The 26,493-nt window shown below is 41.5% G+C and overlaps 1 protein-coding gene across 1 annotated transcript in view; it reads right to left on the reverse strand.

Annotated features, from left to right (window-relative positions):
- Positions 1-26,493, reverse strand: part of LOC127575517 (contactin-associated protein-like 5) — a 611,376-nt gene that overhangs the window by 133,580 nt on the left and 451,303 nt on the right. The window contains exon 20 of the mRNA XM_052025454.1: positions 16,573-16,706. Within this exon, the coding sequence (XP_051881414.1) occupies positions 16,573-16,706 (134 nt within the window). The remainder of the gene's footprint in view (positions 1-16,572; positions 16,707-26,493) is intronic.

The following is a 26,493-nucleotide window of genomic DNA, read 5'->3' on the forward strand; positions in this document are numbered from 1 at the left end:
TGAACACAAAGTGCAGTCCCACCAACATCTTGTACAACTGCAACATAAAATCCCAACCTCAATACTCAGTGCCCCGACTGAGGAAAGCCAGTGTGCCAAAATCCTTCTTCACCAGCCTGTCTACACGTGACACTGCTTTCAGGGAACTACGTACTTGTACTGCCAGGTCCCTCTGTTCTGCAACACTCCCCAGGGCCTTGCCACTCATCATGAAAGTCCTACCCTGGTTTGACTTCCCAAAATACAACACCTTGTACTTACCTGAATTAAACTCTGCTTGCCATTCCTCGGCCCACTTACCCAGCTGACCAAGACCCTGCTGTAATTCCCATTAACCTTCTTTACTGTCTACGATATCACCTATTTTAGTGTCATCAAGTCCTTAGATTGCAGATACTCCCACAGTGTTGTCAGGTAGAGATCTCGAGGATTTCCCCTAAAGATGATGAAGATATAACTTTCTCATTAGTATAGTAGTTAGTATCCCCGCCTGTCACGCGGGAGACTGAGGTTCAATTCCCCGATGGGGAGTTATAAATTTTAGGGCAGGCATGGTAGTGTAGCGGTTAGCGTAACACTATTACAGCGCCAGCGACCCAGGTTCAATTCCCACCGCTGTCTGTAAGGAGTCTGTACGTTCTCCCCGTGTCTGCATGGGTTTCCTCTGGGTTCTCTGGTTTCCTCCCACATTTCAAAGACGTATGGGTTAGGAAGTTGTGGGCATGCTACGTTGGCGCCGGTAGCATGGAGAGATTTGCAGGCTGCCCCCAGAACACTCAACACAAAAGATGCAGATGCATTTCACCGTGTGTTTCGATGTACATATGACTAATAAAGATATCTTATCTTATGACAATATACTTCCAAGTAAAGATGGGGTGTGCCTCAGATGGTCATGACACCTACAAGTCCTAGACCTTTGAGGTGGTAGAAGACACAGGTTTAGGAGATGAAGCAGCCTTAGTAAGCTGTGGCTGTAGTCGGGGATAATACACATTGTACCGAGGTGTACAAGATGATAAGAGGCATAGATCGAGTGGACAGTCAGAGACGTTTTCCCAGGCCGACAATGGCTAACACGAGGGGACATAATTTTAAGGTGATTGGAGGAAGTATAAGGGGGATGTCAGGGATAAGATTTTTACACAGAGAGTGGTGGGTGCATGGAACGCACTGCTGGCAGAGGTTGTGGGGGCAGATACATTTAGGGACATTTAAGACACTCTTAGATAGACACATGAATGATAGAGAGATGGGGGGCTATGTGGGAGGGAAGGGTTAGATAGATCTTAGAGCAGGATAAAATGTCGACCCAACATTGTGGGCCAAAGGGCCTGTACTGTACTGTAGTGTTCTATGTTCTATGATAGAAGGGCTGAATGTTTAATATGTGAATAGGATGCTAACAAAGAGGGCTGTTTTGTCCTCACCTGGATACCCGACAAAGATCAATGAGTTAGAACAGGAAAATAAAATTCTAGTTCAACAAAATAGCCCTAGATAAGTTACAGCATAGGCGTTTACAGAGTATCCTGTCTCCACTCTGGGTCTGAACAACTACAAAGCCTAAAACTGCCAGGCCAAAGGTCCATATTTCCTTCCACCTGTCCACTTGTCCTTTCTCCTTTGACCAACCTTTCAGACCCCTCTGCAGCCTGCAGGGTGGTATGTGTATGGAACGAGCTTAGTGTCAGGTCATGTCTGCTGACTCTTGCAAGGAGTACCTTGGGATGTTTTACTAATTAAACATGGTTTTTAAATCCAAGTTGCTGTTGTTATTTCTGTCACCTACCAATCCAAGAAAAGAGTAAACTTTGCTGCACCCTTTCATTTAGCCCTCTCTTGCAGAAATTGGCAAACTGGCGCTAAACTGTGCATGAGTCTGAAGAAACTAACATTCACACTCATTTCAATGTTAAGCCTGTGATTGAAGGATTTTTTTTTATCCTGCTGATCTAGCCCAGAATCAAACCCAAATGCAACAGAAAGGAGAAAAATCCAGCCCGCTGGAACAAGGACTTACAAAGGAATGTACCTCCATCTAGTGTTGGGGACTGTTACTGCATCAGAATCGGAATTAGGTTTATTATCACTGACTTACATGTTGTGAAATTTGTTGTTTCTTGGCAGCAGCACAGTGCAAAGACATAACATTTCTATAAATTACAAAATGAATAAATAGCGCAAAAAAAGGAATAATGAGTTAGTGTTCCTGGGTTCATGGACCATTCAGAAATCTGATGGCGGAGGGAAAGAAGCTGTTCCTGAAACACTGAGTGTGGGTCTTCATGCTCCTGTACCTCTTCCCCAATGGTAGTAGTGAAGAGAGGGCATGTCCCTGATGGGGAGGGTCCTTAGTGATGGATGCCACCTTCTTGAGGAACGGCCTCTTGAAGATGTCCTCGATGGTGTGGAGGGTTGTGCCCGTGATGGAGTTGGCTGAGTCTACAACCCTCGGCAGCCTCTTGCAATACTGTGCATTGGAGCCTCCATACCAGGCAGTGATACAACCAGTCAGAATGCTTTCCACTGTACATCTGTAGAAATTTTCCAGAGTCTTTGGTGACATACCAAATCTCCTCAAAATCCTAACAAAGTAGAGTCGCTGGCATGCCTTCTTCTTGATTGTAGCAGTATGTTGGGCCCAGGATAGATCCTCTGAGAGGTTAATGCCCAGCAACTTGAAGCTGCTCACCCTTTAACTGCTGGCCCCTCAATGATGACTGGTGTGTCACTGGTGTGTCTTCTCCCAACTTCCCCTTCCTGAAGTCCACAATCAATTCCTTGGTCTTGCTGATGTTGAGTGAGAGGTTGCTGTTGTGAGACCACTCAAACAACCGATCTATCTCACTCCTGTACACTCCCTTGTCACCGTCTGAGATTCTACCAACAATAGTGGTGTCATCTGCAAATTTATAGATGGTGTTTGAACTGTGCTTAACCACACAGTCATGAGTGTAGAGAGAGTAGAGCAGTGGGCTAAGCACGCATCCTTGAGTTGTGCCTGTGTTGATTGTCGGCGAGGAGGAGATGTTATTACCGATCTGCACTGACTCTGGTCTCTCGATAAGGAACTCGAAGATCCAATTGCAAAGGAAGGTACAGAGGCCCAGGTTTTGAAGCTTGTGGATTATTACTGAGGAGATAATGGTGTTGAACACCAAGGTGTAATCGATAAACAGCACCCTGACGTATGTTTTGCTGTTGTCTAGGTGTTCCAAAGCAGAATGAAGTGAGATTGTATCCGCTGTAGACCTGTAGTGACAGTAGGCAAACTGCAGTGGGTCCAGCTCCTTGCTCAGGCAAGGAAGACACACACTCATCCACACAAGTCTTGATGAGGTCCGTGACGGCCGTGGCATATTAATTCATTTCTGAAGATGAATCCCTGAATATGGTCCAATCCATCGATTCAAAGCAGTCCTGTAAACGCTCCTCCGCCTCCCTTGACCATACCTTTGCGGTTCTCACCACTGATGCTAAGGTCCTCAGTCCCTGCCTATATACTGGGAGTAGAAGTACAACCAGGTGATTGGACTTGCCAAAGTGCGGGCGCGGGATGGCACGGTAAGCATACTTGATGGTTGTGTAACATTGATCGAGTGCGTTGGCTCATCTGGTTCTGCAGGTGACACATTGGTGGGAGTTGGTCAGAGACGTCTTCAAGCTGGCCTGGTTGAAGTCCCCTATGATGATCGAGAAGGCATCAGGTTGCGCTGTCTCCTGACTGCTGATAACAGCGCTTAGCTCCTCTAGTGCCAGCTTGAGGTTTGCCAGGGGTAGAACATACACTGCTACCAGGATGACGGCGGAGAACTCCCTCGGTAGGTAGAACAGATGACACTTGACCATCAGATGTTCCAGGTCAGGGGAGCAGGACTGAGACAGAACCGCCATGTCTGTGCACCACAAAGAGTTAATTATGAAGCAAATGCCGTCACCTGTGCCTTTACCTGATGACACCATCCAGTCTATGCGGTGGATGATGAAGCCCTCGTGCTGGGGTGCTGAGTCCAGAGTGCTGGGGGTTAGCCATGTCTCTGTGAAGCAGAGTACACAACAGTCTCTGATGTCTCTCTGGCACTGCAGTCTTGCTCTGAGGTCTTCAATTTTATTTTCCAGAGACTGTACATTAGCCAGGAGGATAGTAGGGAGGGTGGGCCTTAGGACCCTGTGCTTCAGTTTTACATGGTGTTCTCCCCTGAAAAATGTGCAGGGTGGTGCTTGGCTTTGTGGATTAGATAGTTACTTATTGCAGTCAATGGTCAATGTCTCTGCTCCCAAGCACTGATACTGCAGGAAATAGGGTGCAGCAGAAGGATTTAATGGTCAGAATAGATCTGGTGGGCTGAAAGGCCTGCCTCTCTGCTGTATTACTCTATGACTCTATTTGAACTGCTGCTGAAAGCAAAAAGCTGTGCATGTTGTAAACCTGTATTAAAATGGATAATTCAGGGAGTACCCAAAATATCAAGCAGCATCTATAGAGAGTGAGTTAACAGATTAACTGTTCTTTCTACTGGCATGTTCCATAACCTTAATAAGAAATCAACCTTTATTGTTCTTCCTTTCAGGAAACATAAAGCACAAAAACTACAGATGCTAGAAATCTGAAATAAACCAGAAAATGTTAGAAACACTCGGCAGGTCAGGCAGCATCTGTGCAGAGAGAAACAGAGCTAATGTTTCAAGTTGATGACCTCTTTTTAGACATTTACTAGTTAATGTCATTTTTCCTCAGTAACATCCTTGCTAATCTGCAGTGTGCTCCTTCTGAAGTGAGTATATCCTTTCTAAGGTCCAGAAATGCTGTCCAGATGCGTTCTAACCAGAAAGTGACAAAGTTCACTAGTCTGACATGAGTTATGTTAGGAGGTGTTTGTGATGTGCTTGTCTCATTAAGTTTTTTGAATTTATTTGTTATTTCTTTGGGATTTAGGCATTACTGGGAAGGCCAGCATTTATTGCCCAAACCTAATTGCCACTGAGAAGCTGATGCTGAGTTGCCTTAGAGATATAGAGAGATACAGCATGGAAACAGGCCCTTCAGCCCACTGAGTCTGTACCGACCATCAATCACCCATCTACCCATCCTGCATTAATCCCATTGTATTCTCCCAATGTTCCCATCAACTTCCCCCATATTCTCCAACTCACCTACACACCAAGGGCAATTCACAGCGACCAATTAACCTGACAACCTGCACATCTTTTGGATGAAGCTGGAGCACCCTAAGGAAACCCACGAGGTCACAGGGAGAACATGCAAAGTCCATGCAGATGGTAGCCAAGGTTGGGATTGGTCTTGGGTCTCTGGTGGTGCAAGGCAGCAGCTTTACAAGCTGTGCTGCTGTGCCATCCATGGAACACAGCAGTCCTTCTGGTGAAGGTACTCCCAATGGGTAGGTAGTACAAGGATTTAGATCCAGCATTGATCAAAAGTAGACATTATATTTCCAAAACAGGATGTGGTGCAATTCAGAAGGGGAAACCTCAGGTGATCCTTTTCCCACATGCCTGCTGCTCCTGTTCCTCTTGGTCACATGAATGATAGAAAAATAGGAGGCTACGTGAGAGGGAAAGGTTAGATAGATCTTGGAGCAGGATAAAATGTCGGCACAACATTGTGGGCCAAAGGGCCTGTACTGTTCTATGTTCTATGTTCTATGGAGATTGCACGTTTGGGAGTACCCTTTGTAAATGGTCCACACCACAGCTGCTGGTGAAAATGGTCGCCTGACTATGAAAAGCAAATGCAAGCTCCCCTCCTAGTTCCACACCATTTTGATCAGGAAGTAAATGACCATTTCTTTATTGTCACTGGATTTATATTAATGAACTCCCTGCCAAACAACATTGAAGGAGTAGCACCAGTGGCAATTAGGGAAGGGCATTAAATACCAGGCTTGCCAGAGTTGCTCATATCCCATAAACATAATTGCAAAAGCTGTGAATACTTTTGTTAACATCATCGGGGCTGCCACACCTGATTTGCAAAGAGATAAGTGAAGCCACTTCCTTAAAAATCCTCTTAATTATTTTCTTAAGTATTACTAACCATCAGTTTTTCTTAATATGTTCCTGGAACATGGATCCCATTGCCAAACGCCAACATCTTTCAGTACCCCTTGTTTGAAGAGACAGTTGAGAGTCAACCACAGTGGTGAAGTTGGTGTCAGCTAAAGGCCAACAAAGATAAAGATGGCAGGTTTTCTTTCCCAAACAACAAGATGGATTTTTTTTGTCCATCCAACAAATCCTGATGACTGACACTATATTTTTTATTTAATTACTTTGAATTTAAATTCCTCAGCTGCCATGCAGGATTTGAACTCGAGTCTCTGGATCAATTGTCTAAGCCTTCGAGTACTAGTACAGTAGCATATCTATTGTTTAGACATATCCATGTCCTGACAGCTGCAGGAATGTACTAATGACTGACTCCAGGGGCAATGGTACATTTATTCCATTTGAGCTCAGCGCGTGAGAAGGAAAGTTGCTGAAGGCAAGTTGACATTGCAACCACAAAAAAAGAGCTGACCTGGTCTTAATGCTTCCGTGACTGCATCCTCAATGAGATGCCACTGTATTCCTCCAGCATACTAATTACAAAGATGAAAGACTTCACACCTCAGAAAATGGCAAGTGGCACAATTCCTGATTACTGTGACACTAATTGTAAGAGCAGTAAAACAGGTGGAAATGGAAATGAATGGGTGATGCATGTAGATTATATCACAAGTGAAGTCAGTGGACAATGGAGATTAAAATGGAACTAAGCCCCAAATTGTACTCAAGATGCCCTATGTGTGATTCATGTGCTTGCATCTACCTGTTGTGGCTTGATGGCTCCTAAAAGCTTGATTGCCACGGCAACCCCATGAAGTTGACCATTGCACAAGCAGCAAATTGGCCTCAGGTGGTGAAACCCTGGATGGTTCTGATGGTGTTTTGATGGCAATAGCATAATTCCAAGCAAACTCATCTCCAAACTCCTAGACCTGGGACTCAACACCTCCTTTATTAACTGGATCATTGACTTCCTGACCAACAGACCATAATCAGTGAGGACAGGCAGCAACACCTCCAGCATGATTATCCTCAACACTGGTGCCCCACAAGGCTGCGTCCTCAGCCCTCTACTCTACTCCCTATACACTTATGACTGCATGGCCAGATTCTTCTCTAATTCCATCTCCAAATTTGCAGAAGACACAACTGATGTGGGCCGTATCTCAAATAACAATGAGTCAAATACAGAAAGGAGATAGAGAGCCTAGTGGCATGGTGTCATAACAACAACCTTTCCCTCAATGTCAGCAAAACAAAAGAGCTCGTCATTGACTTCAGGAAGTGGAGCGGTGCACACATTCCTGTTTACATTGATGGTGCTTAAGTGGAGATAGTTGAGATCTTCAAGTTCCTTGGAGTAAACATCACCACTAGCCTGTCTTGGTCCAACCACATAGACGCCATGACCAAGAAAGCTCACCAGTGCCTCTACTTCCTCAGTAGGCTAAGGAAAATTAACATGTCCCCATTGATCACCACCAATTTTTTATCGATGCGCAATAGAAAGCATCCTATCCAGATACATCTGGCAACTGTTCTGCCAGAGACATCAAGAAATTGCAGAGTTGTGGACACAGCTCAGCACATCATGAAAACCAGCCTCCCCTCCATGGACACTGTCTACACTTCTCGCTGCCTTGGTAAAGCAGCCAACATAATCAAAGACCCCTCCCACCCTGGACATTCTCTCTTCTCCCCCCTCCCATTGGGCAGAAGATACAAAAGCCTGAAAGCATGTACCACCAGGCTCAAGGACAGCTTCTATCCTGCTGTTATAAGACTACTGAATGAACCTCTTGTATGATAAGGTAGACTTTTGGCCTCACAATCTACCTTGTCATGGCCTTGCCCCTTATTGTCTGCCTGCACTGTACTTTCTCTGTAACTGTCACACTATATTCTGAACTCTGTTATTGTTTTTCCCTTGTATTACCTCGATGTACTGATGTGATGAAATGATCTGTATGGATGGCATGTGAAACAAAGTTTTTCACTGTATCTTAGTACATGTGACAATAATTTACCGATTTACTTATACTATCTGATGCCCTTTTCCACTGTTTTTAAATGTCTCTGTTCATTGGAGACAGTTAAAAATAATTGAAATATATTGACATAATATTTTTAAAAATTAAAATATTTAATACTGTTCTTAAAAATAATTTAAATATAAAAATATTATGTAATATAAAATAAATAAAATATGTAATATAATAAATATTGTCTCTAAGCAAATGTTTGAAGCCCCAGTTTATACACCAGTCATGGCTAGCTTAAAGCTAAGGGGCCAGATGTGAAGTGTATCTTGCCCCTGACCTCAGCATGATCCAGAACAGCTTCTGGACTCAGCAAAGAGTGAGAGGTGGGAAGTGCCAGCATTTGACCTCCAGCATGTTCTTTTCTTCTGAGCTACAACCCACAGACAATAACATACACGGAGGAACCATCAGCAAGAGGTCATTTTGTTTTGGCCTTTCCTGGGTAGAATAGGTGGGATCTCATGAAGGTGGGATTCCAAGAAGGCTCCCCAGTGAGCTGTTTGCATGCATCAGCCATTCTGTACTTCTGCAATTGGCACGGAAGTGCATAAAGAGAGAACCTGCTGAAGGTCAAATTAGGGAGCATCTGACCACTTTCTCTGCCCTTGAACTCACCACTGAGACCATGATCTGTCATAACTCATGTGCTGCAGAGCCAGATGCACTTCAGACCTGCCCCTGCACCCCCCCAACAACCCACCCCCCAGCTTTCTGGTGCATCCAGCAAGCCCCATTCATTTAAATTAAAAGGGTAAGTTCAGCTGAGTTATACTTATGAAGTCAATTGGTAGAAATTTATGGTGTTTTCAAATCAACATTTTTTACACTACTTTAAAATATTTAAATCAATGTTAATTGTTTTATATGTTCCTGATTATCAGAAACATTTAGAAATGAAACAGGCCTTTGGCAATACAAGCTGTTGAAGGCCTTCAGGACTGTGCTGAATTAAACCTCAAAGTGGTGAGCACAGTGGTTAATTGATAACTGGGAATCAAAAGGCCTGGATAAACATGCCAGAGAACTGAGTTCAAATCCCACCAAGGCAGTTGTAAAATGTTACTTCAGTTAACAATTGATTTTTTAAAGAAAGCAGCTAGTCTTGGCAACAGAGACCATAAAACAACCAATTTGTTGGAGAAACCCATTTAGTTTACTGGCAGCTTTCAGGGGGGGAAATCTGTATTCCTTACCCAGTCTGACCTGCATGTGAATCCAGACCCACAGCAATGTGTTTGAATCTGAAATGGCCCAACAATCCACTTTACTAAGGAGCCTTGCCAGTGCTGTCCAAACTTCTAGAACACACTGAATTTGGAAAGAACAACCTACTTTAGGCTTCTATGCATATTTTTTTTTTCAGTTCATATAAAGGCTAATGAAGTATCTATCAGTGTCTCATCCAAATTGCAGGCACAACAGTGTGCTGACGTGACTGAAAGATTCAGATCCATTCCAGGTGATCTATTCAAGAAGGAACTCAAGCGAACACGGTGTGAACATTTCCATTAAGAGGGAAAGTCAACATGAAATTCAATTGCACACAAAAGATGGCAAAACTTAATGAAACGACTGACTCTACTAAGACGTTAAATAAATTGCATGTTCTGAGGAGAATTAATAAAATGATAAAGGAGGTCGCAGTTAAGTTATAATTAAAATAAAAGTACATGGATGAACACTTGAAGTGCCATAAATCACAAAAAAGGAACAAGAAGAGGCAAGTGGGATTAGCGTAAGTTGCTTGATATTTGCTCGCAGAAGTTGGACAAACTTGGATTGTTTTCTCTGGAGATGGTTTGGTTTGGTTTATTGTTATTGTCACATGTACTGAGATACAGTGAAAGGCCTTTGTTTGCTGGCCATCCAGACAGATCATTCCATACATTGAGGGCATTGGAGGCTGAGTGGTGATCTGATGGAAGTTCATAACATTATGAGAGGCATAGATAGGGTATTCAGAATCTTTTTCCCAGGGTGGAAATGTCAAATACTAGAGGGCACAGCTTTAATGTGATAGGGGGAAAGTTTAAAGAAGATTTATGATGCCAGTTTTTTTTACACAGAATGTGGTAGCAACCTGGAACATGCTGCCAGGGGAATTGGCAGAAGCAGATACAACAGCAACATTGAAGAGACATTTGGACAGGCATATGAACAGGCAGAAAATGGAGGGATATAGACCATGTAAAGGCAGATGGGATTAGTTTAAACTGGCATCACAGTCAGCACAGACATTGTGGGCCGAAGGGCCTGTTCCTGTGCTGTACTGTTCTCTGGTAGAGACATGGTGGGCCAAATAGCCGTCTTTGCTATTATGTTCCCATGATTTCATCAGTAGATCATTGTTGAAATTACTTCATTATTCTTGCACCTTTTCCTTATTACAATTCATTTCCAAAAGGTAAGGTCAACATTTACCATGATTTGAAAATTATTCCTACAGAGGATTCAGAAATCATTAGGAAGAAAGTGGCTCAGAAATTCAAAATTATATACTGGGATCCCCTGTTGAATCTGCTATTCAAACATGTCTCTAGAATCTGAGAGATCCAACCATATTTGCAAGAAGTGATTTATCATCTTAATGATCTTACAGGTGGGAAGCTTCATTTTAAAGATTATGCAGGCTGGTCAATGTAACTGCTCTTGTATCTGAATTGGAAAGTTGTCTGTTTGATACCAAAAATCTATACTGACACCACTGTGTAGCACTGAGAGAGTGTTGTGTTTTCTGAACTGGCCTGCTTTAGATTAGGTTTATATCAGGACAACATTTGTCAGCAATATACTAGGTAATGTGCTGGAATCAGATCAATAAATACATTTTTATAAAATATATATAGTAGAATGGGGTCAAAAACCTATTTCAAAATGAACTTAGTAACGAAATTTGGCAGCTCAGGAATAATTCTGCTTGGAGATCGACCTGTTGTCAAGAAAATTGATTGATTGAAAGGCTTGCTGCAAAAACAAAATCAGTGGTACAAATTCAGATCAAGGGAAGCTCCTTTCATCACAATGGTATACTGCAACAGTAAGTTTTCTTGTTTAATATTTCATATATAATTATATGGAGTGGACACAATAATTACGCAGAGTGACATGGAAGCATACCAAGAAGAGCTGCTGTCTCGCAGCTCCAGTGACCTCAGTTCAACGCTCATCTCTTGGGCTCTCTGTGTAGAGTTTATAAATTTGTCCTGTGACTGCCTGAGTTTTCTCTTGGTTCTGCAGTTTCCTCCTATATCCCCGAAAATGTGAGAATGGGTATGTTAATTGGCCACTGTAAATTGCCCCAAATGGAGGTGGTAGTAGAATTGCTGGGAATGTGGGGAGGATAGATTACAGTGAAAATTAGTGGGGGGGTGGGATAGGGATGACCTTGTGAACTGAAGACACAGGAGATTCCTCTCCTCACATCCTTTCTTTTATTCCATGGTCCACTGTCTTCTCCTATCAGATTCCATCTTCTTCAGCCCTTACACCTGTCAACTCCCAGCTTCTTACTTCATTCCCACTCTCTTCTTCCCTCACCTGCCTATCATCCCCTTCTCACCTGGATCCACCTATCACCTGCCAGCTCTTGCTCCACCCCTTCACCCCACCCTTTTATCCCCTCTTTCTTTGCAGCCCTGATGAAGGGTGTCGACCCAAAACATTGATTGTCCATTTCTTTGCATAGATGTTGCCTGACCCCCTAAGGTCCTCCAGCATTTTGTGTGTTGTTTTGTGAACTGGTATGGACTTGATGGGCTAAAATGGCTCCTTCTGGAAATATGAAAGAAAAACTAAGTTCTTGGGATAAAAACACCATTCAAAAAGTCAGTTGGAATATTAGAATTGATTTTCGGAAGCAAAAAAGAGAGTATTGAAGACTATTAACATTATTGCCAAAGAGAAAGGAATGATTTGTATTTATACAGTGCATACCGAGATCTCAGGGTGTCAGAGAGTTTTACTTCTGGTGAAGTACTGCTGAAGTGTATAGAACAGTGGTCTTACAGGAAACATGCCTAGCAGCTCAAGCACAGCAAAGTCCCAGAAATAATAACAAATCAGCAATTATTTAGAGCTGCAGGTGGAGGGATAAATATTAGTGAATGTTTGGGGTGAACTCCTTTCCACTTCTTCAGAACTGTACAATAGGACTTTATATGTCTGCAGTACCTGAAAGGAGAAACAATTGGTAATTGGTTTATTATTATCACATGTACCAAGATAGAGTGAAAAACTTTGCTTTGCATGCCATCCATACAGATCATTTCGAAACGTAAATACATCGAGGTAGTACAAAGTGAAAAGCAATAACAGAATGCAGAATATTACAGTTACAGAGAAAGTGCAATGCAGGTAGACAAATAAGATGCAAGGGCCACAATGAGGTAGATTGTGTGGTCAAGAATTCATTTTATCATACAAAATTAAAAGATCTTCAATTATGCAATGCCTTTTTATGACATTAGAAATTCTCAAACTACTTTACAGCCTGGATTCATTTTTGAAAAGCTCTTTTAACAGAGAAAATACATCAGGTAACTGTACATAACAAGATCCCATAAATGCCAATATAACAATGACGAGATAATGTCTTTTTACCAATGTTAATTGAGTGTTTAATAAAGATCAGGGCACCGGGAAACACTCATCTAATTTTCTTTTGAAAAATTGTCCTGCGATCTTCTACACCCAAGAATAGCAGACAACAGCTTGTTTATTTTTGTCTCACTGGAAACTCAGCATGGTTGGCAATGCAGCACTCCCAAAACTTTTGGGCTCATATCTTAGAATGTAGAACATTGAATAGTACAGCACAGGAACAGGTCCTTTGGCCCATGATGTTGTGCTGAACTAATTAAACTAATGATTAAGTATCCAACCAAACTAAACCCTTCTGCCTACACAAGATCCATATCCCTCCATTCTCTGCACATTCATGTGCCTATCTGAGAGCCTCTTAAATGCCTCCATCATATTTGCCTCCACTACCACCCCTAGCAGCACATTCTAGGCACCCACCACTCTCTGTGTAAAGATAAACTTCCCCCGCACATCTCCTTTGAACTTACCCGCTCTCACCTTAAATGCATGCCCTCTAGTATTAGACATTTCGGCCCTGGGACAAAGATACCAGTTGTCTATCTATGTGTCTCATAATCTTATAAACTTCTATCAGGTCTCCCCTCAGCCTCTGCTGTTGAGGGTGGGCAGCTGATTAATTAAGTCTTTGTCCTGATTCTACCTGTGACATGAGCATTAAGCAAATCAGTCAAAGGGGAAAGCTCACTCATGCTGATTTGAACATCATACAATCCATTGCATTCTATAAAAGACATGAGATCATCTATATAAAATAGGACTCAAAAGACATGTTCAATGTACCTGATATTTCCACAGTAGTGCAAAGCTTTCCATGTAGTCTTTATTGGTAAGACAAATGGATTTACATTTTCAAAACTATCTTTCATGCCACTGCTTATTTTTTTGATATCATCTGCAATGGTCTGTTTCATTTGCAAACCTCTCCATAGAGGTGACTCATATCTCACAAAATTTGGCATCCTTCATACATTTAGGAATTTACAATACCCTAGTCATCATTATTAATAAATACAATAATAAGACCCTGACTTAATCTTCAGAAATTTCTGCTGATCACTGCTGCCAAGGTTTCTACTAATGGTCCAAAGTCTTGCATTCAAATCCCACCACACCAGCTCTGGAAATTAAATTAAATTAATTATAAAAAATCCAGTATTAAAAATAAAACTGGTTTCAGGATGATGACATCGAAGTTTTCAAATTGTTGTGAAAACCCATCTGGTGTACACTATATCCTGACTGGTGGCATCATGGTCTGGTATGGCAATTCGAATGCGCAGGGATGTAAGAAGCTGCAGAGGGTAGTGGACTCAGCCCAATACGTCACAGGCACAGCCCTCCCCACCATCAAAAGTATCTACATGAGGGAACATCTATCATCAAAGATTCCCACCATCCAGGCCATGCCACCTCCTCACAGCTACCATCGGGCAGGAGGTACAGAAGTCTGAAGTCCCACACCACTAGGTTCAAGAACAGCTACTTCCCTTCAAACATTTGGTTCTTGAACCAACCTGCACAATCCTAATCACTGCCTCAAGATAGAAACACTATGACCACATTGCATGACAATGGACTTTGTTTTTCTTATGTTCTAATTATGTTCTTTCTTACCCATAGCAATGCAGTTGAATTTTAACTGCATCTTAACAGCAAGCTACTTAGATCAAGGACAACTGAAGATGGGTAATAAATTCCAGCCATGTGAAACTATAAATAAAACACAATTGCTTGTAGGTTCCTATAAATCGCCCAGTTATTTTTGAGCCTTGTCTACAAATTCATCAGCAATCAGCTGTGCTAAACATGCCATATGGAAATGTCAGAATATTGTACTCTGTCCACAAAATGCATTCCATTGGTACATAATTCATTTAATATTACTGACCATAGATTTCCATACATGTGTAAATGGGTGGTTGATGGTTGGCATGGACTCGGTGGGCCGAAGAGTCTGTTTCCGTGCTCTATCTCTCTCTGGCTCTCTGACATTTATATCCTTATTCTTAATCTCATGAGCTCCATTTTGAGTTCTTGCATGAACCTTCATTAAAAGCTTTTCAAATGTCAAGATATACAAAATTGCTAGTATCACCATTATCCTCTCACTCCACAGCATCCTCAAAGATGTCATATATATCCTTTTCATCATGTCCTGCCTTGCATAATGCCACAGAGCCTTGAATATATTAACATTAATTCTGAAATAAAATAACTCCACTCCCCATTTAAGATATCAGTGTGACAGGGCTATAATTCCAAAGGTTATGGTTCTGACTGTTTAAAGCCTGAAATAACATTAGCTACTTTCTTTCCCTCTCTCTCTGCTGTCCACCATGAAAGACATGTGCAAGGCTCTTTATTTCTAAAAGCAAAAACAAAACTGGATGCTGGAAATCTGAAATAAAAACTGAAAATGCTGCAGGTCAGGCAGCATCTGTGGAGAGAGATACAAAGTCAATGTTTCAGTTTGATGATCTTTCATCAGAACTCCTTACTTTTATTTTCATTTCTTTCAAAAGTGCCCCAAGTCCATTTTTCTGCTGTTCAATATCAATATTAACAAAAGCAGAGCACACTGCTCCTTGAGGTTCCAGGCTATTAGAATCAGCAATCAGACCCTGTCTTCTGAACCAATGTACTGCAAATGTTTCTGGGTGAAAGTCCAGCTGTAAATGTGTCCAGGGAATGTAATTTCTCAGAGGCAGATTTGGATACGCAGAGAGAAAGTCAGGCTATTATTGTTCAAACTATTTCCACACCAATACAAGCAACATTTAAGTACATCAGAAGTATTCTGATTTATAAAAAGCAACGTTTGATGTCCTCATAAATCCATTATGAAGTAAGAAGTCCTTGGTTTGAACACTGAGTTCCTAAAACCTCACAAGTATTGCTTTTTATTCATTGTAATGAAATAATAATGCTTAAGACTGGTATTTTTCACTTAGTAGTTCTCACTACCCTTTAAGCTGTTTTCCAATTAAAAGATACCCACAACATCAATATATTGACTAAATAAAATTAAGTTATTAGAATTTTCATTATACAAGCACCAAGCCAAATCCACTTTCTCCATTGCATTTCATGTTTGTTCACTGGGTTGTCTCAACCACATGACTTGCTTACTCCTAGAATGGATAAGCAAGACTAGTATTGGATCTTCTCAAATCATTATTGCTCATAGTCCTAAGAGATTACTTCTCATTATTTTAAACCCCAAAGAGTGAAGGCCCAACAACTCCGCTTTGGCAGGTGCTGGTGAATTTACTTTTGAAGTTCAGATTATAAAAGGATGGAGTTTCTGGGCAATCTCACTGCTGAAGAGAAATCCCAACACTCATGATGAATGAAGGAAGGAAATAATTATCATCTTGTGTTTATTCTGCACCTTTCACTACATCCCAACTACAATTTATATACTTTCAATACACCCACCCAAGTTGGCAGTCTAACCTGGAGGATATGGAGATTATGTGGTTAACAAAATGAACACCTTCCATTATGTACATAACAACCCCCATCTGTTGAATTCAATATCATTTTAAAAATATACTAATATTGTTAAAATAAAACTGGAAAACTGAAATATAAACAGAAAATGCTGGAAATACCTCAGCAGGTCAGGCAGCTTCTGTGAAGACAGAAACAGTTAATCTTTCAGGTCTGCGAGCCTTAACTGTAAAAGTAAAACAAATTTGTTTCCTTCTCTGTTACCTAGACTAACTTGTTTCTTTCTTTCTCAGTTGTGATGAAGCATCCATAATACTAACTGTTTTGCTTTCCACACATGCTGTCTGATCTGCTGAGTTTTTCCAGCATTTTCTGTTTTTATTTCTCTGCAAATATTATGTATTACCTGAATGTAGACATCCTTCTCTTCTCGGTCGATCTTGATACTGTGAAGCTGGCCATTTGCCCAGTTTCTGGTATTGATGCCAATGAAAACAGGATCTCTATCACCATCCAGTTTGTATCTTATCTGAAAACTCCCTGAAAGGAAAAAAAAGTTGATTAATTTCAATTGAACAGATACAATCTGATTAATGGGATAAACTTAAGTCAAAATTCATTTGCCACATCTGTTTCTGTATATGAAAATAGCCAGATAATTACTGTATGAAAAAACCCAGATAATTATGTAACAAAAAAACTAACACACAAAATGATGAGTGACATTTATGTATTCAGCTTAGTTGTTAATATAAAATGGACTGTCATCCTTAATACTGTAAGGTAGTTTTTTTTATATTAGCTGTATGTTTTCATTTGGCATCTTCATGTGCTCTTAGTTCCCACATAAATGATATTTCACACTAATAACCAACCACTCAATATTAATGTTTTGGAAAGTAAAATGTTCAACCATTTCTGCACATTTATTGCAGCATGGACAATAATGTAAAACTGACAGTAAGTATACCCCTTTAAAATATGGAACACTTACTAAAGATTGTCCTTCTAGCTATTTTATATGTCTCCAGAAAGTGAAAGCATTATCAGTAAGAATATTTCAAAGCAGATTGTACTTGCAAGTTTTTTTTCAGCTATGCTAAAATGGAAATTGATTGGGATTGGCTATATGCCATTGAAAAACTAAAACCATCCACTTTTGGCCATTTTTCAGGGGTGTTTAAAATCATGTTTGCCCTCTCAATCCTCAGTCCTGATGCAGGGTTTCAACTTGAAATATCAACAATTCCTTCCCCTTATAGATGCTGCTTGACCTGCTAAGTTCCTCCAGCGAATTGTTTGTTGCTTTAGATTCCAGCATCTGCAGTCTCCAAAATCATGTTATGTTCAGAGAGGGTAAAGAGGGGGAAGCTGTTCCCATTATTGGCGATTCAGGGACTAAATAACACTGATGTATATTTTGGCCAGAAAATACAAGAGGGATGTGAGGATTTTGTTTTTTCTTATGTAGAGACAGTTTGGATTGAGAACTCACTGTCTGTAGGAGTGGTGGAAACAGGATCAATCAGCACTTCTGAAAAGAAATTGGATAGGCCCTTGAGAGAGAATAATTTTCAGGGCTTTGAGGGCAAAATGTGGGAGTGTCATGGACTCATACAACACTGAAACAGGCAATTCGGCCCAACTTGACCATGCTGACCAAGATTCCCATCTAAAATAGTCCAATCTGCTTGTTTTTGACTCATATCCCTCTAAACCTTTCCTATCTATATACCTGTCCAAGTACCTTTTAAAAGTTGTTATTGTACCTGCCTCAACCACTTCCTCTGGCAGCTTGTTCCATATATGGATCACCCCTGTGTGAAAAAGTTGCCCCTCAGGTTCCTATTAAATCTTTCCCCTCTCACCTTAAACCTATGCTCTCTAGTTTTTGATTCCACAACCCTGGGAAGAAGACTGCGTACATTCACCCTATCTATGCCCCTCATGACTTTATACACCTCTGTAAGGTCACCACTCAGTCTCCTGTGCTCCAAGGAATAAAGTCCTAGCTTGTCCAACCTCTCTGTACAACTCAGTCTCTCAAGTGCTGCTCTGCTTAGACTAAGACACAGGATCGATGCATAAAATGTTAAAATGGGCAGGCATGGTAGTGTAGCGGTTAGTGTAACACTATTTTAGTGCCAACGACCTGGGTTCAATTCCGGCCACTGTCTGTTAGGAGTTTTTACGTTCTCCCCGTGTCTGCATGGGTTTCCCCCAGGTGCTCCAGTTTCCTCCCACATTCCAAAAAGACGTAAGGGTTAGGAAGTTGTGGGCATGCTATGTTGGTGCTGGAAGTGTGGCGACACTTGCGGGCTGCCCCCAGAACACTCTATGCAAAAGATGCATTTCACTGTGTGTTTTGATGTACATGTGACTAATAAAGCCCATAGAAGACAGAAGGTGGTGGTTGAAGGGACTTGTTAGGGCTGGGGCCCTGTGAGTAGTGGTGTTCCGCAGGAACTGTGCTGGGACCTCTGCTGTTTGTGATGTACATAAATGACCTGGATGAGTATGTTGATGGGTGGGTTAGTAAGTTTGCAGACGATACCAAGATTGGTGGAGTTGTGAATAGTGTAGAAGACTGGCGACGGATACGGTGTGACATAGATCAGCTGCAGATGTGGGCAGAGAAATGGCAGATGGAGTTTAACCCGGGTAAATGTGAGGTGTTGCACTTTGGTAGGACTAAGGTCAGGAGGCAGTACACTCTTAAGGGCAAGACTCTTAACAGTGTTGAAGAGCAGAACGACCTTGGGATACAAGTCCATGGCTCACTGAAAGTGGTTGGTTAACAGGGTGGTTAAGGCTTATGGAATGCTTGCTTTCATTAATCGAGGTATTGAGTATAGGAGTCAAAAAGTTATGCTGCATCTCTGGAGAACTCTGTTTGGGCCGCATTTAGAGTATTGCATGCAATTCTGGTCACTCACTATAGGAAGGATGTTGAGGCTTTAGAGAGGGTGCAGAGGAGGTTTGCACCCTGGATTGCCTGGATTAGAGGGTATGTGCTATCAGGAGAGGCTGGACAAACTTGGGCTCTTTTCTCTGGAGCGGTGGAGGCTGAGGGGTGATCTGTTGGAAGTGTATAAAATTATGAGGGGCCTAGATAGGATTGACAAGAAATACCTTTTTCCCATTATTGAGCGATCCAATACCAGAGGGCATGCACTAAAGGTGAGAGAGGGTAGGTTCAGAACAGACATGAGGGGTACGTTTTTCACTCAGAGAGTGGTGGATGCCTGGAATGCGTTGCCTGATATGGTGGTGGAGGCAAATTTACTGGGGGCTTTTAAGCGGGGCTTGAATGGGCACATGAATGAGAGGAAAATGGAGGGATATGGGCATTCTGTAGGTAGGAGGGATTAGCTATGTCGGCACAACATTGTAGGCCGAAAGGCCTGTTCTGTGCTGTACTGTTCTCTGTTCTCAAGATACCTAAATCTAATTTAGTGCTGTAACAAATGAATAGTTCCCTTTCTACTTGTCAAGGAAAACTAAAACTCAGGCTGCTTCAGGGCCTGCATTCCCTTTTTTCAAAACAGAACCCAGATGCAAAGAGATACCGTTTCTATTTATACTTCCAATGTTTCTCATGCCTTATAGTAACATCTATGTACAAGGTTATGAGGTAGAAATTGATCAACACTCACTGATGCTAAATTTTGTATATTTATCAGTGGCTGAATATTACATTTCACTTGCAAAGTTTGACTCCATTGACTTCAGGGAAATTGAATTTCTGAGGCCAGAAATGTGAATGAGTTTCTGCAGCTTTTTTGATGATTCCTATGAATGGAGTTGAACGTTGGATCTATGACGATATTATCAAAATGAATTGTTATTTAAGACAATTTATAAACTAGTTCCATTGCACCAAATATTGCCGGGTAACAATTGCCTGTTGGGCTAGTGGAAATAGAATCAATTAGGAATTTCACAAGTTGCAGGAGCATGGAGAAAGAGGGGAATGGGACTGTTGGGACTTTTCCACCAGGATCCAGTATGGACTTAATGGTCTGAATGGCTTTTTTTTCTGTGTTTCCATCTGTCCTATGGTTCAATGATTCTAACAAATTGTGTTGTTACTAACCACAAATCAGGCAGAAAGTTCAAGGGATAAAGAGATATTTCACATAGTTCAAATCACCAGAACTTGCTGGTTGAATGACAGCACTTTGCTGTTTGCCTTACACAAATAGCATCTCCCCTTTCTGATATTTTTGTTGGATTTGCATATTAATTGCCTATTAAACTTGCTGCAAGAAGGTAGGGCTCATAATTAATGGTGTAAGTAGCATTTTAATACCATGGTAATTGCTAATACATTGTTAATTACACTCTTTGTCCATGAAAGAGAACAATTTAAACTGAATTTCATTCCTGTCTGTGCCAAATTGCCATTAGAACTTTTGATGAATAAACATAAATTTCAAGGTTATTTTCCTTAAGTTCTGAGGGCTTGAGATTCCTCACTCAGTTAGGCAATGCACCAGGAGTGAGAGCAATTGGATCAACAGACACATCAAAGTCATGGGGTCCAGGAATCCAACCAGTGATATAATGAAGTATTCAGCTATAACACAGGCATTTGATGCCATTCATTTTCAACAGCACTGAAGAAAAAATACAAGATGAAATAAAGCAGGAGAAGGTTATTTGGTATAAAACAGAAATTGCAGGAAACACTCAGCAGGTCAGGCAGCATGTGTGGAACGAGAAGCAGAGTTAACGTTTCAGGTCTGAGACCCTTTGTCAGAGGGGGAAAAAAACAAGTTCTATCTGGAGTCCCATTTGCCCCTGTTTGACTCATATCCCTCTAAACATTTCCTATCCATTTACAAGTGCCTTTTAAAAGTTGTTATTGTACCTGCCTCAACCAGTTCTTCTGGCAGCTCGTTCCATACATGGACCACTCTCTGTGTGAAAAATTTGCCCCTCAGGTTCCCATTAGATCTTTCCCCTCTCACCTTAAACCTATGCCCTCTACTTCTTGATTCCACAACCCTGGGAAGAAGACTGCGTACATTCACTCTATCTATGCCCCTCATGATTTTATACACCTCTATAAGGTCACCTGTGCTCCAAGGAATAAAGTCCTAGCCTGTCCAACCTCTAGTAGAGCATATCCCAGAGACCTGCTATTAGCCACACATAACAGACACAGAAGCATAATCTGCTTTTAGTGGCCACATTTATTGATGTGGTCTCATCCAATCGGAGAGATTCGTTTTGTTCTACCCATCCCTCTCCCACTTTCTCTGCTGCTGAAAGCTAACTTGCTCGCTTTCTCTCTTTGTCAGTTCTTGGTGACGAAATGTTAACTCCGTTTCTCTCCGCTACCAGCTGCTAATAAGAACACCTTCTGTTCATCTACCTTATCTAAACCTGTTATAATCTGCTTATCCGACTATCAAGGCTATTAAGCCACCAGAAATTACACTAACAGAGCAATATTGGTGATTGCCATTAGCTTCTATTTATTGGTTAGCTTTGTGCCACTGAATAGTGAATTGGAATCTAAGTTAATACAAACTATATATCATAATTACTGGAAGATGTGCATTGAATACTAGAGGACATGCATTTAAGGTGAGAGGGTGAAAGTTTAAAGGAGATTTGCAAGGCAAGTTTTACACTCTGTGGTAGGTGCCTGTCAGGGATGGTGGCGGAAGCAGGTTTAAGAGGCTTTTAGAGAGGCACATGAATACACAGGGAATGGAAGGATAGGTGCAGGTAGAAAAGTTCAACTGGCATCATGTTCGGCACAGACATTATGGGCCAAGGGGCCTTTTCCTGTGCTATGTTCTATGTAATTGAAATGTAAAAGATCCAATGAATGCTGAAAAGCCACCTCCAAGAAACAGTGAAAATACTAACTGTTATAATAACACTTGGAGAAGCAAACCTCTTGGCTCATATTCCACCTGGGTAGTCTACAACCTGACGGCATGAACCAACACCCAGTACACTACTCCCCCTTGGTCCCTGTTCTCTCTCCTCCTGACCTACTCAGTTTCTCATACACCCAACCCAGCTCCCCATCACCCTGTTTCTTTCCCCTCCTCTGCCCACTCCGTCCACCCATCATTCACACACTCCTCCCCCTGGTTCCCCTCCCCCACTGTTCCCATCTGCCCTCCCCACCTCTATCCCTTCATTACGTGCTCCACCTTCCTCTCCTGTCAGATTCCATCATCTTCATCCCCTTGATCTCTTCTACCTTTCATCTCCCAGCTTCTCTCGCTCGCTCCATCTCCCCTCCCCCATCTGCCCATCAGCCCTCCTCACCTGGATTCATGGAACATAGAACATTACAGCACAACACAGGCCCTTCAGCCCACAATGTTGTGCCGTCATTTTATCCTGCTGTAAGATCTATCTTACCCTTCCCTCCCACATAGCCCTCCATTTTTCTATTATTCATGTGGCTATCTAAGAATCTCTCAAATGTCCCTAATGCATCTGCCCCCACAACCTCTGCTGGCAGTGCGTTCCATGCACCCACCACTCTCTGTGTAAAAAACTTACCTCTGACATCCCCCTTATACCTTCCTCCAATCACCTTAAAATCATGCCCCCTCTTGTTAGTCATTTTCGCCCTGGGGAAAGGTCTCAGACTGTCCACTCGATCTATGCCTCTTATCATCTTGTACACCTCTATCAAGTCACCTCTTATCCTCCTTATCTCCAAAGAGAAAAGCACTAGCTCACTCAACCTATCCTCATAAGACATAAGATTCACCTATCACCTGCTAGTTCTTGTTCCACCCCTTCTCTTCACCTTTTTTTTTACATTGGCTATCTCCTCTCTATCTTTCAGCTCATATGAAGGGTCTCAAACCGAAACATTGACAGTCCATTTCCCCCCACAGATGCTGCCTGGCCCACTGAGTTCCTCCAGCAGACTGATGTTGCTCCAGATTCCAGCATCTGCAGCCTCTTGTGTCTCCAAACCTCTTGATTTGTTGCATAAAGTCTTTGCTTGGAAATCGCATATGACTTGCTCCAGGAAGAAAAAAAATAATTAATCCACTGTACTAAATATCATATCCCAACAATAAGTATGCGAAGAGCACCCTCTCCCTACAGCCAGTTATTTTTACATTCCACTCAGTTAGTTTGAAAAAAAATCTTCCAAGAAATTGTGAATGAAGACATGTTTTCAATCAAACATTACTTTAACTTCCAGATTGGTACCTGGGATTGTTGGTTTTATCACATGAGGACACTTTAAGCAGAATAGGTCCAAATGCTCAACAGTTTAGAAGAATAAGATGTAGTGTACAAAATTCTTACGAGGCTTGACATTGTAAATGTAAGGATAATATTTCTTCTGTCTGGGATGTCAAAAATCAAAGGTCATGGTCAATAAGGAGTTGGCCATTCAGGATAAAAATGAAAAGAAATTTCCTGATCCCAAAGATTCTGAATCTTTGAACTTCTCCACTCAAGATGGCCTGTCACTGAGTATATTCAAGGCAGTAAATGATGGATTTTTAGATGGTAAGGGATTCAATGTATACGGGGTTAGCGTGAGTAAGTGATGCCAAGCGCAAGATCTTACTGAATATCAGAGCAGTCATAAGAATCTCTGTCTATTTCTGCTTCTCATGTGTAGCACCCCTGTTTAGAAAGGAAGCTGGTGCATGAATATCATGGATAATTATGAAATGTATGAAGTTATGAATGGCCTGAGAATTTGAAAATTTATCCAAAGGTTCTGGGTTTAATTTGCACTCCTGGATCTTGAGCCAAATTATCTAGCCTGACGCTCTTGTGTTGTATGAGAAATGTATTACCCTGTTGGAGATGCTGTATCTCTGGAGATGAGACATGAACTTAAGGCTTTGTCTGCTCTCCTCAGTGGATATCAAAGATTCCATGGCACTACTGTGAAGAGCACAATATGTATCCTAGCAACATTCCTAAAAAATTTCAAATTATCCAGGCATTTTTGCTGCTTTCAAGAGCTCGCTGAGTTCTGGAACAGTGAACATTACAGCACAGTACAGGCCCTTCGGCTCATGATGCCGAAGATCTTATCCTGCTCTAAGATCTATCTAACTCTTCCCTCCCACTTAGCTGGTGATTTTCTTACTCTGCAACAGCAATTTAAAAGGTTTTGGACAGGCTGAAAAATTGTGAAAGACGGTGTTGAAATAAAAAAATTCAATTCCATCCTGCTTCTTTTCACTTACATTCTCTATCACAGAAGGATACAAAAAGTGAAAGAGAAGGAAGGGTTTGGGACGATGTTGTCAACGCTTCATTCTGTTAAGTACGAGTCAGTGGCACTTGAACATGACAATTCCAGATCTGGTCTATTTCATACACTTCACCGCAGGTGACCAAAGATTTGATCCAAAGTTTACAGGAGTGGACAGACATTACATGTGACTTGTGTATTTGGTATTGGTTTATTATTGTCACATGTACTGAGGTACAGTGAAAAGCTTGTCTTGCATACCATTCATACAGATCAATTAGATATTTTTAGATATTTATTTATTAGTCACATGTACATAGAAACACACAGTGAAATACATTTTTTTGGGTTGCTAAGAATGTGCTGGGGGCAGCCTGAAAGTGTCGCCACTCTTCCAACGCCAACATAGCATTCCTAACCTGTATGTCTTTGGAATGTGGGAGGAAACTGGAGCACCCGGAGGAAACCCACGCAGACACGGGGAGAACGTACAAACTCCTTACCGGCAGCAGCAGGAATTGAACCCGGGTTGCTGGTACACAGTGCACTGAGGTAGTACAAGATAAAACAATAACAGAATGCAGAATAAAGTGTTACAGTTACAGAGAAAGTGCAGTGCAGGCAGACAATAAGGTGCAAAGTCATAACGAGGTAGATTGTGAGGTCGAGAGTCCACCTTATTGTACAAGGTGGGTGGGGTCTTTGATTATGCTGACTGCTTTACTGAGGCAGCGAGAAGTGTAGACAGAGTCCATGGAGGGGAGGCTGGTTTCCATAATGTGCTGAGCTGTGTATACAAATCTCTGTTGTTTCTTGTGGTTACAGGCAGAGCAGTTGTCATACCAAGCAGTGATGCATCCGGATAGGATGCTTTCTATGGTATATTGATAAAAATTGGGAAGGGTCAACAGGGATATGCCAAATTTCTTTGGCCTCCTGAGGAAGTAGAGGTGCTAGAGAGCTTTCTTGGCCGTTACATCTGTGTGGTTGGACCAGGACAGGCTATTGGTGATGTTCACTCCTCAGAACTTGAAGCTCTCAACCGTCTCGATATCAGCACCATCGATATAGACAGGAGCATGTGCACTGCTCCCCTTCCTGAAGTCAATGACCAGCTCAGTGCAGTCACAGGAACACCTAATGACCCAGCAAAGGATGAGGAAAATTATTTCATCCCAGAACCACTCAGCACCAGCCACCTGATATTGGATCAAGATTGCACTTGCATACACTGTCACTAAGGGGATAAGAAGCAAGATCTTTAACCACACACACAGTTACATTTTAGTCTACTAAATGTGATTTTATGTTCAGACACTTCTGTATGTAAAGAGCACATTATTAGGCACATCTGTACACTTGTTCTCTCACACTTTCTCCATCATCAAACTTATCCTCGTTCTGAGCAACAGCCATCAACCTGAAACTGTTTCTCCCTCCACAAATGCAGTCTGACCTGCTGAGTACCTCCAGCATCTTCTGTACTGATTTCAGTTCCTTTGCTTTCTGATGTATGTTAGGACTGATCCTAACACACATAGCACAGACACACAGTGTGTGATTTACCATTTAATTAACATTTAATAACAGTGAGTTCACTAAACCTGGTTCCCTGCTGAGATTAATGGTATCATCCCTTTTAATCCCAATGTTATTTTTGGGATGGTTTGGAATATGCAGACAGCAGATAAAATGAAAGAGTTAGGTAAATTAATAATGAGAATAACTGCTATGAAAGGACATTGAACATTTCAGCATTCCCATACCTAAAGTCAAATATCTGCTTTTGTTAATGATCCCAGTAAGAACACTGTCTCTTTAAATTTTAAAACTTGTGTAATCCTGATACCTTTTGTTTTAGATTTTGTTTAGCAAGGTCTGTTCACAAAGCACATACAATGAGAAAAATCAGGAATTGTGCATGCTTCAACTTTTGTCTCATTATTAGTCATTGATCTATTAAAATGATGCTTGCACACAGTTTTTAAAAGTCCTTGGAGCCACTTACAATGACCACAAGCTGCAGTGACTAAAAAAATAATCAAAATCAACTTCTCAGCATAAATTTCTGGAAACATATGATTGTGCAGAAAATATATTTGAAATAATTTTACA

The sequence above is a fragment of the Pristis pectinata genome, chromosome 1, assembly GCF_009764475.1.
Source record: "Pristis pectinata isolate sPriPec2 chromosome 1, sPriPec2.1.pri, whole genome shotgun sequence".
Taxonomy (NCBI): Eukaryota; Metazoa; Chordata; class Chondrichthyes; order Rhinopristiformes; family Pristidae; genus Pristis; species Pristis pectinata.